Below are 13,907 nucleotides of genomic sequence, written 5' to 3'. Positions count from 1 at the left end.
TACAGATTGGTGACGAATTAAAGACAAAAACACTAAGTGTCTTAGCGAGGTGTTGAACACCTTCAGCGCTCCTCAGCACAGATTATCGAAGTCTCTGTAACTCTCCTAGAGGGATAAAGTGCCATTCTTCCAAAAGGTTTTCCCTCATTTGGTATTTTGATGATAGTGATGGGACCACATCACTCCAAACTCTCCCATAGTTCATCAGGGTTGAGAGATGATGAGTGTGAAGGCCACAGCATCATAATTTACATTACTTTCCTCCTCATTAAACCATTCAGTGAGCCCAGCATCTTACTAAGACACTTCATCTTGTTATTTTTTTTTATTTTTTATTTTTTTTTACTGTAAGTTTGTCACCCTCCTGAATACCAACAAGAGGACCTGAATTATTTAAATACCGTGTATAGCTGCTGTATAAGTTGGAGTGACACCTGAAGGCAGCATAAACCATCACATGGAGAAAAGTGCACATAATTTGGTCACTTTCTGGTGTTTAGCTGACCCCTGAACACTTAATCACCTCATTCAGGCCAACCAGTGTTGTCACATCAAGGATTTAATATCATTATTCTCATTATTAATATTATGATATTCATTTATTTTTTTTCGACTTTATCAAAAGAAGTGTTGGGGAGGGTAAACGAGTGATTCTCATTCTTTTGCTAAACGTATTATCAAAATAGGGGAATGTGTTTCATTAGGCCTTCATAAACTGACATAAATCTCCAGGGAGAAATAATCTGCGAATTCATTTCACAACCTGTTTTATGTGACCTTGGCATGTCATTGTCCAGATTACTGATTTTATTTTATTTTATTTCATTTTTATGATATTTTTGATTGCAGCAACGGCGGAAAAGCCGCGCAGGGAAAAAAAACTGTGTTGCGACACATAATACAAATACCTTACCGCTCCTGACCCACGTGACTTACTGTTATGAAAATGTTATAAAAGTGTCGTTCTTGTCCTTCCTCTGCCGGACCCGCACGTCCCGCCCCTTTAGCCTCCCCGCCTTATTTCATGAATATTTTAAGAGCGAGCCAGCCAATCGCGTTGATTTATCCAAGGGTCACGAATGATTGGCAGGTATTCTAACCAATCGCGTGAGAGTGAGTGGCGGACAACCCCCGCCGCGCTCCCTCCCGCCGCCGCACCGGGGTCTGAACTCTCTGCGCTGCTGCCGACCCGCGAATCCTTTGCCTGAGCCGAGCCGAGCCGAGCCGAGCCGCTTGGCCCCCCGGCCGGACTGGAGTATCTGCTGCCGGTTGTGCAGCAGCGCGGGCCGCCACGGTCACCGATTTGACACACTCGACGGCCTCAAGTGTTTTTTGAATGGAAGCGGACGGTTTCGTGTCCCGGCGAATGTCCGTGGAAACAACGAGCGTCGACGGCGGGCTTACAGGTGCCGCAGCCGGGACAGACATCCGCTGGCTGGGCGACAGGTTTCTGGACGCCACCGGGGGGTTTGTCGGGGGCCTGTCGCCGTCGAGGATGGGAGCGGAGCAGGATTTTGCCCCGGTCTTACACCGGCCGCCTCCAGAGACTTGTGCCCCGGTGGAGCCAGAAATAGACTATGAGGGGCTGCCTCAAGGAGCAGCCACCAGCACACACATGCTGGCAGGAGCCGTGGCTGGCATCATGGAGCACTGCCTCATGTACCCCATCGACTGTGTCAAGGTATCAAAGCCGGAAAAAAGTTATATTTTTCAAAGTCACGGTTACTAAACGCCGCAGCGAGCTGTTGCATAAACCGCGAGTCAGGCCCGGCCGCCGAGCCTGAGCTCCATTTACTGAAGTTAACCAGCTAACTTGTAGCATAGCATGCTAACTGAGGTCAGGCACTTGCTTACAACGTGACAGGAAGCGTTAACTTATTTAAAGGTCAAAGTCAAGTGATTGTATGAGTTTGTCTGGTTACGCCGATTCAAATCGAGCGGCCAAGATAATTGACCAGTTTGTAATATGGTAGAAAACCGAGGAGCGCCGCCGGGGTTGACTCCTCTCGGTTAGCCTGCTAGCTAACCCAGGAGTTGCCCTCTGTAACGGTCCACATCCAGTGCGTGCATCCGTTATCGGACACGATCCTTTCATTGTCCCGTTGACCGACTAACACTAACGTTCAGTCACGTCAAAATACACACACTATAAACGTGCTATCTCGGTGCTAAAGGTCTGCTCCCCACTTTGTGATAACGGGAAAAGACTGACAATATACCAGACATGGCTGTTTTACAATCGGGTGTTTGTCCGATAATGGATGCAGCGTCCCAACCCGGCAAACCAGGCGTTGCATTTCATAATCCAGAAAAGTAAACACAAAACATTGAAACGCACCATAGAGACTTAGTATACTGCTGGTTTCTGTTGTTAGTCAGGGGTTTGTGTGTCACAGTGACAAAACTGAGAGGTGTTTTGGAAAAGCTGACCTCTAATCAAAGTCTGATAAGTTGTGTCCGGTAATAGACACACCCACATATCTCCATTCACTCTCGGGTTATTTCATATTACACACCATTGCCGTAAGAACTTGTATAGCAGCGCATGGACCTGGAGAGCTAACACAGACAGAAGCTGTCAGAGCAAATGACGTGAAAACATGTCCTGTGAACAGACACATGAAGTTGATTATTAACACAAAAGAGGTCATCAATCACTGGAGCATGAGGCAACAACCTAATAAAAGTTGATTTTGCTGCAGATATCACTCATAGCACACGGGGTGTTACATAATTTCAGTCACCTCTGCTGATAGGTAGTTGGATTTGATTACTCACACAAATTAATTTCATTATTAACCCATTAGCCAGCAGCCAAAGAAACCTTTTGAATTTCAAAAATAAAAGTCAAGCAGCTTTCTTTCAAAGTGACATATGGGAATGACAGCATTATCAGCTGCACACAGAACTGACCGACATTTTGTCAGTGGTAATTTTCTGGGTTGTGACCGTGAACAAAGGTCTCTACCTCTGTCTTAATCAAGATTTTGAGCAGGCCTATTCTCTAACCTGACGGGATTACAGTTTACCAAAACCCTGATTCTCCTGGGTTTATTTTTTACAAGTTCACTGGTTATAAGTTCACTGGAAGTAGTAGGTAATAAGTGTTGCTGATGCAACACTTGGTGTTAATGGTGCAGTTAATGTCTCATTTCTTTTAAATTCCCTTTTTTCATTTTTTTCTACCACTTCCCCATTGGCCTAGCAACAGAATACAAAATTAGAGACAGAAGAAGGAAGTGTTCCTGGTTGGATTACTGGAGCAGTAAACATTTTTAAGGAACTCTTTTTTTTTCTTCTAGTAATTGCAGTAATTTTTTATGGACAACTTCCTCAGTTGCGTTTTTTTTTTCTCCCCTCACATCCGGTTTCCTGCAATCGTCAAAGCAGGTTGGCCAACATCTGTACCTGGCTGGCCGTTCGCTGCTGTTTCATTCCATCCACTAATTTCAGACTTAGTTTTTCCTCGTTGCTCACTGCGGTTCGTTATTATCTGGGGAAAGAAATGTTCTTGATTTTTTTTTTTTTTCCACTAGTAGCATAATTCACATTCAGTCGAGTCTCCTCCAGTCTTGTGTTGTTTGCTGTTGGGAGCCATTTGAGGTTACATCCCTGGCTTAAGGGTATTTAATTAGTATTTAATTAAATTTTTTTACATGTCTGGGTTTTAGTAACAGCTGGCTGTTGGATTCAAGTCAAACATCTGATGGCAAACTCATTCTGTCTGAAGCAAGGATATACAGAATAGTTTAGAGTTTTAGCCCATTTGGGATCAATTTTAATTTCCGCACTTGAAATGATCGCTGGTCCGGTTAAGTTAGCAAAGTCACCCTGAATAAAAAGACGTGCGTGCGACACTAAAGTTCGTCAGGCAGCAAGTTAGGTTGTGTTTGAAGGATTATTTCCTGGAATAGACTTACGTTTCCTTCTGCAGCTGTCAGCTGACTGACTGGAAGCACAGCATAACTCAGTGATGCACTGATGGGAAAATAATAATAACCTTTATTTGTATAGCCCTTTTTAAGACAGGGTTACAGAGTGATTCGTAACAAAGAGGAATGGAAATGACCAAATAAAATCTGAAATACAACAAAATAAACTGGCAAAACAAAAATAAATATATGTTGTGAACTGATTGGGAGCTGAAAAGCAATGACACGAATAAAACAGACTAAAAGTAGCCTAGAAAAACAGGAATTAAACAACTAAACTAACAGATAAGAACAAAGACGAGCTAAAACTATGGAAATGCTGATCCGTAAAAATGAGTTTTCAGATGACGCTTAAAACAAATCAGAGTAGATCTGATCAAACGGACTGCTCCAAAGTGATGGTGCTCCAGCTACACCGGCACGGTCACCTTTGGATTTAAGGTGCGAGCTGAGGGAACTGATAAGATGATTGGATGATCTCAGAGGCCGACTGCAAGAATAGAGACTCAAGGTCTGTAGTACGAGCAGAGGGCAGGCTGTGCAAGGCTTTGTAAGTGAGCAGTAAAAGTTTAAAATCAATTCTAACTTTCACTGGGAGCCAGGGAAGATATTTTCAGTAACACTCAGCACAAGAAAATATGGACAAAAGAAAAAGTTTGACCAAACCTAGATGAAGGCTTTGTGTTTACTGTGATGGATTATCAAGGGGATGCTGCTGACATATTAAATTTTAGATCAATATTCACTGCATCACAAGAAGTTGTTTGCCTCACAGTGCTGGGTTAGGGTTAGAACAGGCTCTCCCTCTCAACACTCCCAAAAAAAAAAAAAAAATCAACAGGCTTCAGAATGAATCTCATGTTGGAAGTGACTGAGGATGACTTTGCACATTCCATCCAAGTCCTCACTTCCCAGAAATCGAGACTGGGATTTTCCACGTCGGCCTCCAGGAGGCAGCCCTGCAGCCCCGTTCTGGAGTAAATATTTACCCCTGGGGCGAGGGCCGGGGCAGGAACAGCTCTACTCATTGCGTATTCTGAAAAGTTTGAGGATTGCGCCATCTTCCACATTGCTGAGCTCTGACTGCTGCTTTTGTCTGCTGATCACATGAGGCTTTTGTTTTGGAGCTCGCTCTGGGCTTCGGTAGGTTTTAGTCGCCCGGGCCCACATTCACTGAGGCTGCTGCCCAAAGACAAATAGCCCCGATTTTTGTACATGTGAGAACAAAAAGTGTCATGCTAAGTGTGTTGAATGCACCACATCCTGGCAGAGCTGAATGATGTGTGGTTTGTGGTTTCTGAGCTGAATATTGTCGGTTCAGTCTCACTTGGAGTTTGTAGCACACACTGCAGCTCTAAGCGGCGTTGGGCTACAGTTGGTGTGGTTTGTGTCTGTTTACGACTCCAGGTTATTGTAGCCTTATCTACAGTTTCCTGCACGCCTCACACACATGTACACACACCGAATCGCTGAACACACAAGTGACAAATGCGCCACCTGTCGTCTCATTGAGTCTAGCCATTCTTATCATTTTATTTTTCTCCAAATCTTAAATTCCTGTTGATTTGCAGGCACTGTGAACTGGCAAACTGCTGTGTACTCTGTACTGACGTCAACTCTGACATCTAATTTGGGTTCAGTTTCATACACACGCTCCACAGTTAATCATTTCTAGCTGCACATTTGAATTTTTAGTTTCCAAAGTTAATGTAAAAGCTTATATACACAGACGCAGTCTTGTGGATGGGAAAAGATCCAAAAGGTGTTTTAAAGAGAGAGAGGCTCCCACTGCACACCGTCCTCCTCCTTGATGAAGACAATAACATTCATTGCAAGGAGGTCCTTAGATCTTCATCAGGTAACAACGGAGGGACAATTTAAGCTGTAACCTTTGCCCAGTTTGGCTCAAGCCAGTCACAGGACGTAATGCCACAGTTGGTTCGATCGTCCCACCAGTATCTCAATTACATAATACACTACACTACTATCATTAAAAACAATACAAACCTCAAAATTTGTACCTACAAAAAGTGGAATATCATCTCAAAATAATTCAGAGTAACTGCAAAGTGAGAAAAGGTCACAATTAAAAATGTAGAAAGTAATATACAGCCACTCACTATCAACACTAATGGACCATTAAGCCACACAGCAGAGAAAACACACAGCCCAAAGAGTCCAACATTCATTGAAAAAAGTGGTCAAGGTGGTAAAATGAATTCCTCCAGAGAGGGTTCGTCTCTGCCCCTGGGCAATAAAATAAAAAAAATTCTTTTATAATTAAAAGTCTACTTATAAAATAAACATGAAAAAATCTGTAGGTAAAAAAATGGTAAAATTCTGTGTTAATTGGAAAAAATAGAATTTTCTCTTTTATGACTCCAGTCAGAAAATTAGGGTCACTGTCTTTTTTTCAGTTTGCCCTTATGGCTTATATTTTCTCTCTGCTCACTTCCCCCAAAAAATCCTTTATTAAGAGTTGTGATTAATACGTAATGACACTATTTTCAAAAAAAAAAAAAAAAAAGATCAGTCATGGAGTCCCAGTTCAAACTGTGGGCAGATGCTTGCTAAATCAGGCAGTCTAACCTTTGAGACAAACTGCTGTGGCTGTGTATTAATGTGTGTGTGTGTGTGTGTTTGTGTGTGTGTTCGTCCCACCCTAGACGAGGATGCAGAGCCTGCAGCCTGAACCCGGAGCGCGCTACCGCAACGTGATGGACGCCCTGCGGCAGATCGTGCGCACCGAGGGCGTGTGGCGGCCTATCAGGGGCGTGAACGTGATGGCGATGGGGGCGGTGCCTGCACACTCCCTCTACTTCGCCTGCTACGAGAAGATCAAATTTTCACTCAGCGATGCCATTCACCCCGGAGCCAACAGCCACTTTGCCAACGGTACGATGTCACACAGCCGTTTTCCCCCCCTGCACCTGATGAGTGTATGCTTAAAGTGTAAATGTAACTTCCTTTAAAGTTAAAGTTTGCCAAACTGCACCGAAAAAAACTACGTATCGATCATGTTCTAGTAGAGTAGAACACAAAGCTAGTGATGTTTTTAAAAATCAGTTGCAAATGAAGGGCATTTTGATGATGCTTTTCTCGTGTAATTTGTTGTAGTTCCTGTTGAACCAGCAAGGGAATGCAAAATGCACAGAGGGACCATTGTCAAGAATGTTTAAAATGTTCCAGTTTCAAGAGCCTCGCGTGAAATGTCGAGAATTTGCAAACGTCAGTCACGTCAAACTAAATTGGCCGCGGTGGCGCAATCCTTCTAAGAAGTTCTAAGAAAAGAAAAAGGAAACATGGTGTTCCATATTTTCTGACTTGAAGTGATGTGAAGTTACAGGGTTTTTATGAGGCGAGGGTCGTACACCATGACGTGAAAGTAATGGGTTTTTGTTACTAAAATAGGAGAAAATTTGAAAATGATTAGCGCGCAGTTCATGTACATGAAATATTTACTTTAGAGGAGTGTAGAAGAAGAAATTAGTATTAAATGAATTGATTGTTTAAAATTAAAATTTTAGTTCTTGCCCAAGCTGAGGTGAAATATCTTTTTTATATTTCCATATCTTGATGCTGCACAATGTGCTGCCAGGTGTGGACTGTGAATTTTGACAGTTAGGATACCTTTAACAACTCATAAAGACATTATTAATTACACAGAAGAGCATAAGGGTGTTAAATCATTTTAATGCACAGAAAAAAATGCTTCCAAGCTGCATTCAGGAATTGTTCCGGATAAAAGAAAACCGCTATGAGTTGAGAGGTACACTCATGTTCGAAATTACCACAGCAAGAACAAATATTAAAAGGAGATGTACATCGGTCAAGGCAAGAGAAATATGGTATAGTTGTGATAACGACCTAAAAATGTGCAGGTCAATCTATAGATTCAAGAAAATGTATAAAGATAAAATAATTAATAAATATAGAACTTTAGTATAAATATTTAATTATTATTTCTACAAAGTGAAGCAACCAAATTCATTCTCTCTTTCTTGTACCTGTGTTTGGTTTACCCTATTGTTTGTCATTGTTTCTTTGTAATTTAAGTTGAGTTAAAAGGGTAGGCAAATATAAGCTACGGCTTCAGCCTACGCCTTTTCGGTCCAAGTATTGATTTTTTTCCTTGTAATGGTTATGGTGAAAAAAAAATCCTGTATGATTTAAGACTGTAATAAACTTATTCATTCATAAATACATGATGTAGACAAGGTTGCATGTCGGTGGTGATGGTGGAGGTAACAGAGCAGAGGTGTGTAATCCGGCTTCGTCACGGCAGAGATTTAACTTCCTGTCTGCCTTCTGTCTCTGCAGGAGTGGCAGGCTGCATGGCCACCTTGCTGCACGACGCCGTCATGAACCCAGCCGAAGGTAAAACCTGACACCACCACCTCCTCCTCCTCCTCCTCCTCTTATGTCAGCTCACCTGATGCACTCACTCATACACACACAGACACACACTCACACTGTGAGTTATGCCCAGTCAAGACTTAGCACTATTTATAGAAGTTCTCAGTCTCCTTCTCAGTCCAAGATCATTACAGAAAATCCCTGTGATGTGCAATTCTACGTTTTGGGCACTAGGTGGAGCTGTTGACTGAGCTTCCTCACTGTGACTAATGCAGTATTCCCGCATGTGATGTAACCAAGTGACTCACATGTGATATTAACCCATACAAAGGGAAATATGTAAAAGTATGTTAAGTAGTTGATCAATAATAAGATGCTTTTCCGTGATTCTAAACAATTAAAAAAGACACCATTATTATGAAATTAAATATATTGTTATTGTTTTTACATGAAAGGCATTGTATTTAACATAATATATATTTCATATCATCTCTTATTTCCAAGTGTGTTTTTAAAGCAGTTTTAATTTCACATGAATACATAAATCAACTAGGTGACACTTCACTTTTTCTTTTCTCGTTTTGTTCAATCACATTTATTCCACCTCCTTTATAATGTACAGAGCTCAGAGTCAGTGAGATGGCTGCTCAGTCCCAGTGTACATATGTACATTTTGTATGCTGTTACACCAGCTGTAAGCCTACAGCGTTTCATTTATTTTGTCTGGAAAACTATTATTTTGAAAAGGAAAAGGTGTCAGAAGCTTGATTTAGGCAACACGAGAAACTTTTTTTGAGATGGTTCTGGCTTGTCTTCAATTTTAATTCTCTTTTCTTCTGGTTTTCCTCACCAGAGGGGCTGAGCGATTAATAAACAAAACTATTTTGTATCTCATTTCATTTAGCAGTGCTGCTCTGGCTTTATTTGCCTTTATCTAATGTTGTATATCAAATTAAGCGCCCCCTTTTGACCTCCCTGGCAGTGGAGGGCACTGCCAGGGAGGTAAAAACACGCTCTGGCCATTTCATTTCAGCCTGAGGTAAACTTCACTGCAGTTACCAGGTTAGCCAAACATACTGTAACATGACTTTGTTGACTTTTCTACCCTCTGTGAAAACTAAAAGAGAGAGACCGGTGGACGAAAGAGGACGAGCTAATTCATTGGTCAGGAGCGTCTCAAAGAATCCGATGTTGAACGAGATAAAAAATACTGTGAAAAATGTGTTACATGGTTGTCTGCAGCCCAAAGAGACTCATTTATTTAGTGACAAAAACAAATGATTTATTTTTCAGTTCCATTATATTTAAAGTTCAGTCAGATCCATGTTGAAATGGACCATTTTCTTAAAGGGTAACTCAACACTTAATAACAAACGCCAAAAAGACTTTGCTTCCCTGCCCTTTAGGGGTTGAAACTCTCAGACATGTTGCACTTCTGGCTGCATCTTATCAGTGATGTGGCTGCAGGTATTTTTAGCTGCTATCAATGGCAAAGAACCAGCAGCTGCATCACTGATTTGGTGTGGCCAGAATTGCAACATGCCTGAAAGTTTTACCCCCTAGAGGGCAGTGTTGAGTCAGTACAGTGAAAGGATCAGTTTCCAAAACCAATGACTAATGGTGATTGTAATTTTAGCCGTAATTGTGCAGATTCCCGTTGGGTGTTGGACATACCCGCCCTCCCTGATTTCCCGTCTCTGTCCTGTCTTTTCCACAGTTGTGAAACAGCGCATGCAGATGTACAACTCGCCTTATCGCGGTGCGCTGGACTGCGTGTGCGCCCTGGTGAGGAGCGAGGGCCCGGCCGCCTTCTACCGCAGCTACACCACCCAGCTGACCATGAATGTGCCCTTCCAGGCGCTGCACTTCATGACCTACGAGTACCTGCAGGAGCTCCTCAACCCCCACAGACACTACAACCCCTCGTCACACGTCGTGGCCGGAGCGCTGGCCGGGGCCCTCGCCGCCTCCGCCACGACGCCCCTTGACGTCTGCAAAACCCTCCTCAACACCCAGGAGGCGCGGGCCATCCATGTGGTCCACGCCCAGGCCTCAGGAGCTGGAGGGGTCGGGGCCGCCGCCGCCACCGCCACCGGGAGCCGCCACATCTCCGGTCTGGGTGCGGCGTTTCGGACAGTGTACAGGATGGGGGGCATGCCGGCTTTCTTCAAGGGCGTTCAGGCCCGGGTCATCTACCAGATGCCCTCCACGGCCATCAGCTGGTCCGTCTACGAGTTCTTCAAATACATCATCACTAAGCGCCAGCATGAGAAACGGCTGCGTGGAGACAGAGACGGAGACAAGTAAACGCCCAGCGCTGGGGTTGTGTATCAACAACGTACAAAAGAGCCGGCGCCGGACCAGTGTGTGGTCTCGGTTTCAAGAATTTTAGATTCTTAAAATGAAAATTATTTACAGGAATTTGTGCTGAGAATATCAGTAGAGCATGTTCTGAATTCGATGGAAGGTGATGATGTGTTCAGATGTTACAAAATGACGTGCTCTACTGCATACTTCAATACTGGAATGAGGAAAAAAAGAAAAAAATGCAAACAAAAAAAAAAAAAAAATAGGAGAAGATAAGGGCCTCGAAATGCCCAACAGGAAGTTGTTTTACCCGGAAACCGCTCTCACGAATGTCCAATAGAGCTGGAGCGTTACCACCCACTTTTTCTCCATGGCCAGGTTCCGGAAGTAAATTTCCAATTAATTTCTCCCATGGACTTTTTGAAAAATTCAGTATTTCAAAAATGTGAAGGCTTGAATATCATACCAATCCCTTACGAGGAGGATCGTGACATAATAATAATTTAAAAAAAAAAAAAAAAAAAAGCAAAATGTTAAAGGGCAAAGTACAGGACTGTGAACATATCGTATTTTAAGAGAAAAAAATAGATTTATTCCTAACCCTAGCCTCTGCTGATAATCCTCCTTCTCTAAAGAATTCTGGGCTTTTGTGCCTCAGCATTAATGTTGGGAATAAATTTGAACTCTTAAAAACAAAGTTGAAATCAACATAAATAATGGCTATTGTATAATATAATATAAATGGGGATTTTACTTCCGGAACCCCACATGCCAGCTCTATTCTGTACTTATTCTTCTCGTCAGTGTTACATTTGCCAAAACCCTTACACTGGCACTGGGTAAAAAAGTAAATCATTCACCAGGGTGAACGCAGTGAACGGCTCTTAAAATCGATGGGGAGGCGGACATTGGCGGCGTAATCGCGCCAAGCCCCTCCCCTCCTCCTTAGATCCAGGAAATGTTCACTTCCCTTCGACCTTTCACATTGGCTAACAGCTTCTCCACTGCTTAAATTGCACTTGTAAGAAAATACAATTTGCTGTGTTACCTGGTGTGACCACAAGAGGTCGCCACACTCAACCTCTAGTCTAAATTAGCAGGCAGAATGTTCAACCCAAAGGACAACCATGAGGATCGGCATTATCAAAATCGTACACAGTGTGAGAAAGCATACCGTGACCTGTTGTCATAAGCGAAATCAGGAATTTAAATACAATTTTAAATATAAATATATATATATTTTGCTTTTTATGAAGCTACTCAAAGTCCTGACAGCCCAGCATTAGTGTTAAATACTTCAGTTTTTTTAATCAAAAACTGATCCTGAAGAAATACCTTACAGGCTTGTGTCAGTGTAGCCCACTGACGCTGCTTGAGCTGGCGTGTGTGTGTGTGTGTGTGTGTGTGTGTGTACGTGCGCGTGTGTGTTGCAGTGATTGAGTGAGTGGGAATTCAGTTGCATTGCACACAACAGTGACCCTGTCCAGGTTTGATCTCAACAGCTCTACACTGCTGTCAAGTCTCCTGTACTGCCCTACAAAAAAAAAAAAAAAGAAAAAGAAAAAACGCAACAACATCTGTTTTGGTCAAACAGGATTTTTTTCTTTTTCTTTTATATATTCAGCATCAGGCTAGAAGAAAAAGATTTAAGTTTACAAAAGACTACCACTTACTACAGATGCGCTTCTGTGTCAGTTATTTTTTGCCTTTTTTGCTTTTCTAGGGCAGTGTGAAAGGATTTGATGTGTGATAGATCATTTCTGCCGGGCCGGACAGTGTTGTCACTTGGTTTTCGTTGCACCGAAAGCTTTCAGATCCACTCGGTCTCCAGGGTGCCGAGGCTGCTGACGGCCTCGGGACGGAGCCGTGCGAGCGGCTCACACATCCCGATAGTCTGGTAGACTGACACTACATCGTAGGAGGCTGGTTCCAAAATAAGACGTCCATCATTAGGGAAAAGCGGCACATACCGTTGCAAAGTCAGTGTTTGCGGAAAGAAAAACAAAAAAAGAAATAACAAAGTAATGATGGTACTTTTTGAAAGTCAGTAGGTGACTTGGTTTAAAAAAAAATAGTAACCATTTATGTAGACAGGAGCCTGTTTATTCTAGAAAAATTTCTTGCAAAACATAAGGAAGGTTTTTCCCTCATGATGGATAAATAACATTTTGGAACTGGAATCTTCATCCTGGAAGGCAAAACAGTTTGCCTTAGACAGACGCGTATCTGTTAATTGTCTCTGTTTTTTTGTGTCTTTTTTTATTTTATTTATTTTTCCTTTTTTTCTTCCAAATCTGCACAGCTTCCTAGCACTTACTGCAACTTCTAATGGTTTGTACAGCGAATAAGTAGCTTGTACAAAGAATTATTACTACTCCTACATATGGCCTTCCAGTTAGCCGCCATGGATCAAACGCACAACTACAAAGAGTTTCTCAGATAGATATGATCTCATGTTCCGAAGCCATAAAACAGGAATACTGTGTACTTACTGTGTACTTTATATTTATAAACACGGTTACATAAGTATAGATAAACCCTAAAGCTCAAAGCCAGCGACGTTTTGAAGCTAACGTGTATGTTGAATTCAGCAAAAGCAAAACTCTACTGTCAAGATCACGCTGTAGAAATGCAGGATTTTTGTAGGAGGTACACACATCCTAGGAAGACAGGTGGCAAAAGGAAAATGTATTATTTTTAACCTCAGATTAGTGTTAGGGTGGGCGGGGTGGGTTAAAATGCTGGGTAAGATTATTTAAAAAATATATATAATGATTGTAGAAGTGTTCTTCATGCTATGCCAAGTTTTCGAGATTGGGAAACCAAAGACTGAAAGCAATAGAGAGAGAGAGAGAGAGGGGGGAGAGGGTTTGACGGCGATAATGTGAAATGCTTGAACACTGTTTTGAAAGTGGCACCTGTGTTTTGTGACTTGTAAATAAACTCGGTAAGGCAGCTCCTCGCAGAAGCAGGGTCTTCTCTTGGTGCTGGCTCTCCCAAGCGCTGAGAGAACTTCACTTTGGTGTCCTTGTCGTCTTTTTGTCTTTTTAAAAGAACAATTCACCTCAGAGTCTCTCCTTTTTCTTTGTCTGTCTGTTCACAGGACGTATCATAAATTTACCTGCTTCCTATAGCTACACAACAAACTCCTTGTAAAACAGAACTTTTTTTATTTATTATGCACGTAACAAGAGAGTCAACATTCAAAAGAGAGGTTTGTAGACAGCTCACAGTTTAATGGTAGGACTTTTTGATATCTTATTAGTCTTGTTATAAAGTGTTTGATGTAACATGGGATGGATCATTGCCATA

At 42.3% G+C, this 13,907-nt stretch overlaps 1 protein-coding gene across 1 annotated transcript; it reads left to right on the top strand.

The window, feature by feature from the left end:
• The first annotated feature begins 1,147 nt into the window (after window positions 1-1,147).
• On the top strand, window positions 1,148-13,612 carry LOC115366050 (mitoferrin-2-like). The gene is made up of 4 exons (XM_030061266.1): window positions 1,148-1,681; window positions 6,599-6,827; window positions 8,253-8,309; window positions 10,006-13,612. Exons 1-4 carry the CDS (start codon window positions 1,337-1,339, stop codon window positions 10,593-10,595), a joined length of 1,221 nt encoding a protein of 406 aa, XP_029917126.1. The 5' UTR covers window positions 1,148-1,336; the 3' UTR covers window positions 10,596-13,612.
• Window positions 13,613-13,907: the final 295 nt, after the last annotated feature.

The sequence above is a fragment of the Myripristis murdjan genome, chromosome 1 (genome assembly GCF_902150065.1).
Source record: "Myripristis murdjan chromosome 1, fMyrMur1.1, whole genome shotgun sequence".
In the NCBI taxonomy this organism is placed as follows: Eukaryota; Metazoa; Chordata; class Actinopteri; order Holocentriformes; family Holocentridae; genus Myripristis; species Myripristis murdjan.
Note: the sequence above shows the minus strand (reverse complement) of the source record. Positions and strands in the feature narration are given on the sequence as shown.

Bases quoted from the DNA above. Each gene is read 5' to 3' on its own strand.
- LOC115366050 (XM_030061266.1), top strand. From the start codon at position 1,337: ATGGAAGCGGACGGTTTCGTGTCCCGGCGAATGTCCGTGGAAACAACG. The intron at 1,682-6,598 runs GTATCAAAGCCG...GTCCCACCCTAG, and splicing joins ACCCCATCGACTGTGTCAAG to ACGAGGATGCAGAGCCTGCA. The intron at 8,310-10,005 runs GTAAAACCTGAC...TCTTTTCCACAG, and splicing joins CGTCATGAACCCAGCCGAAG to TTGTGAAACAGCGCATGCAG.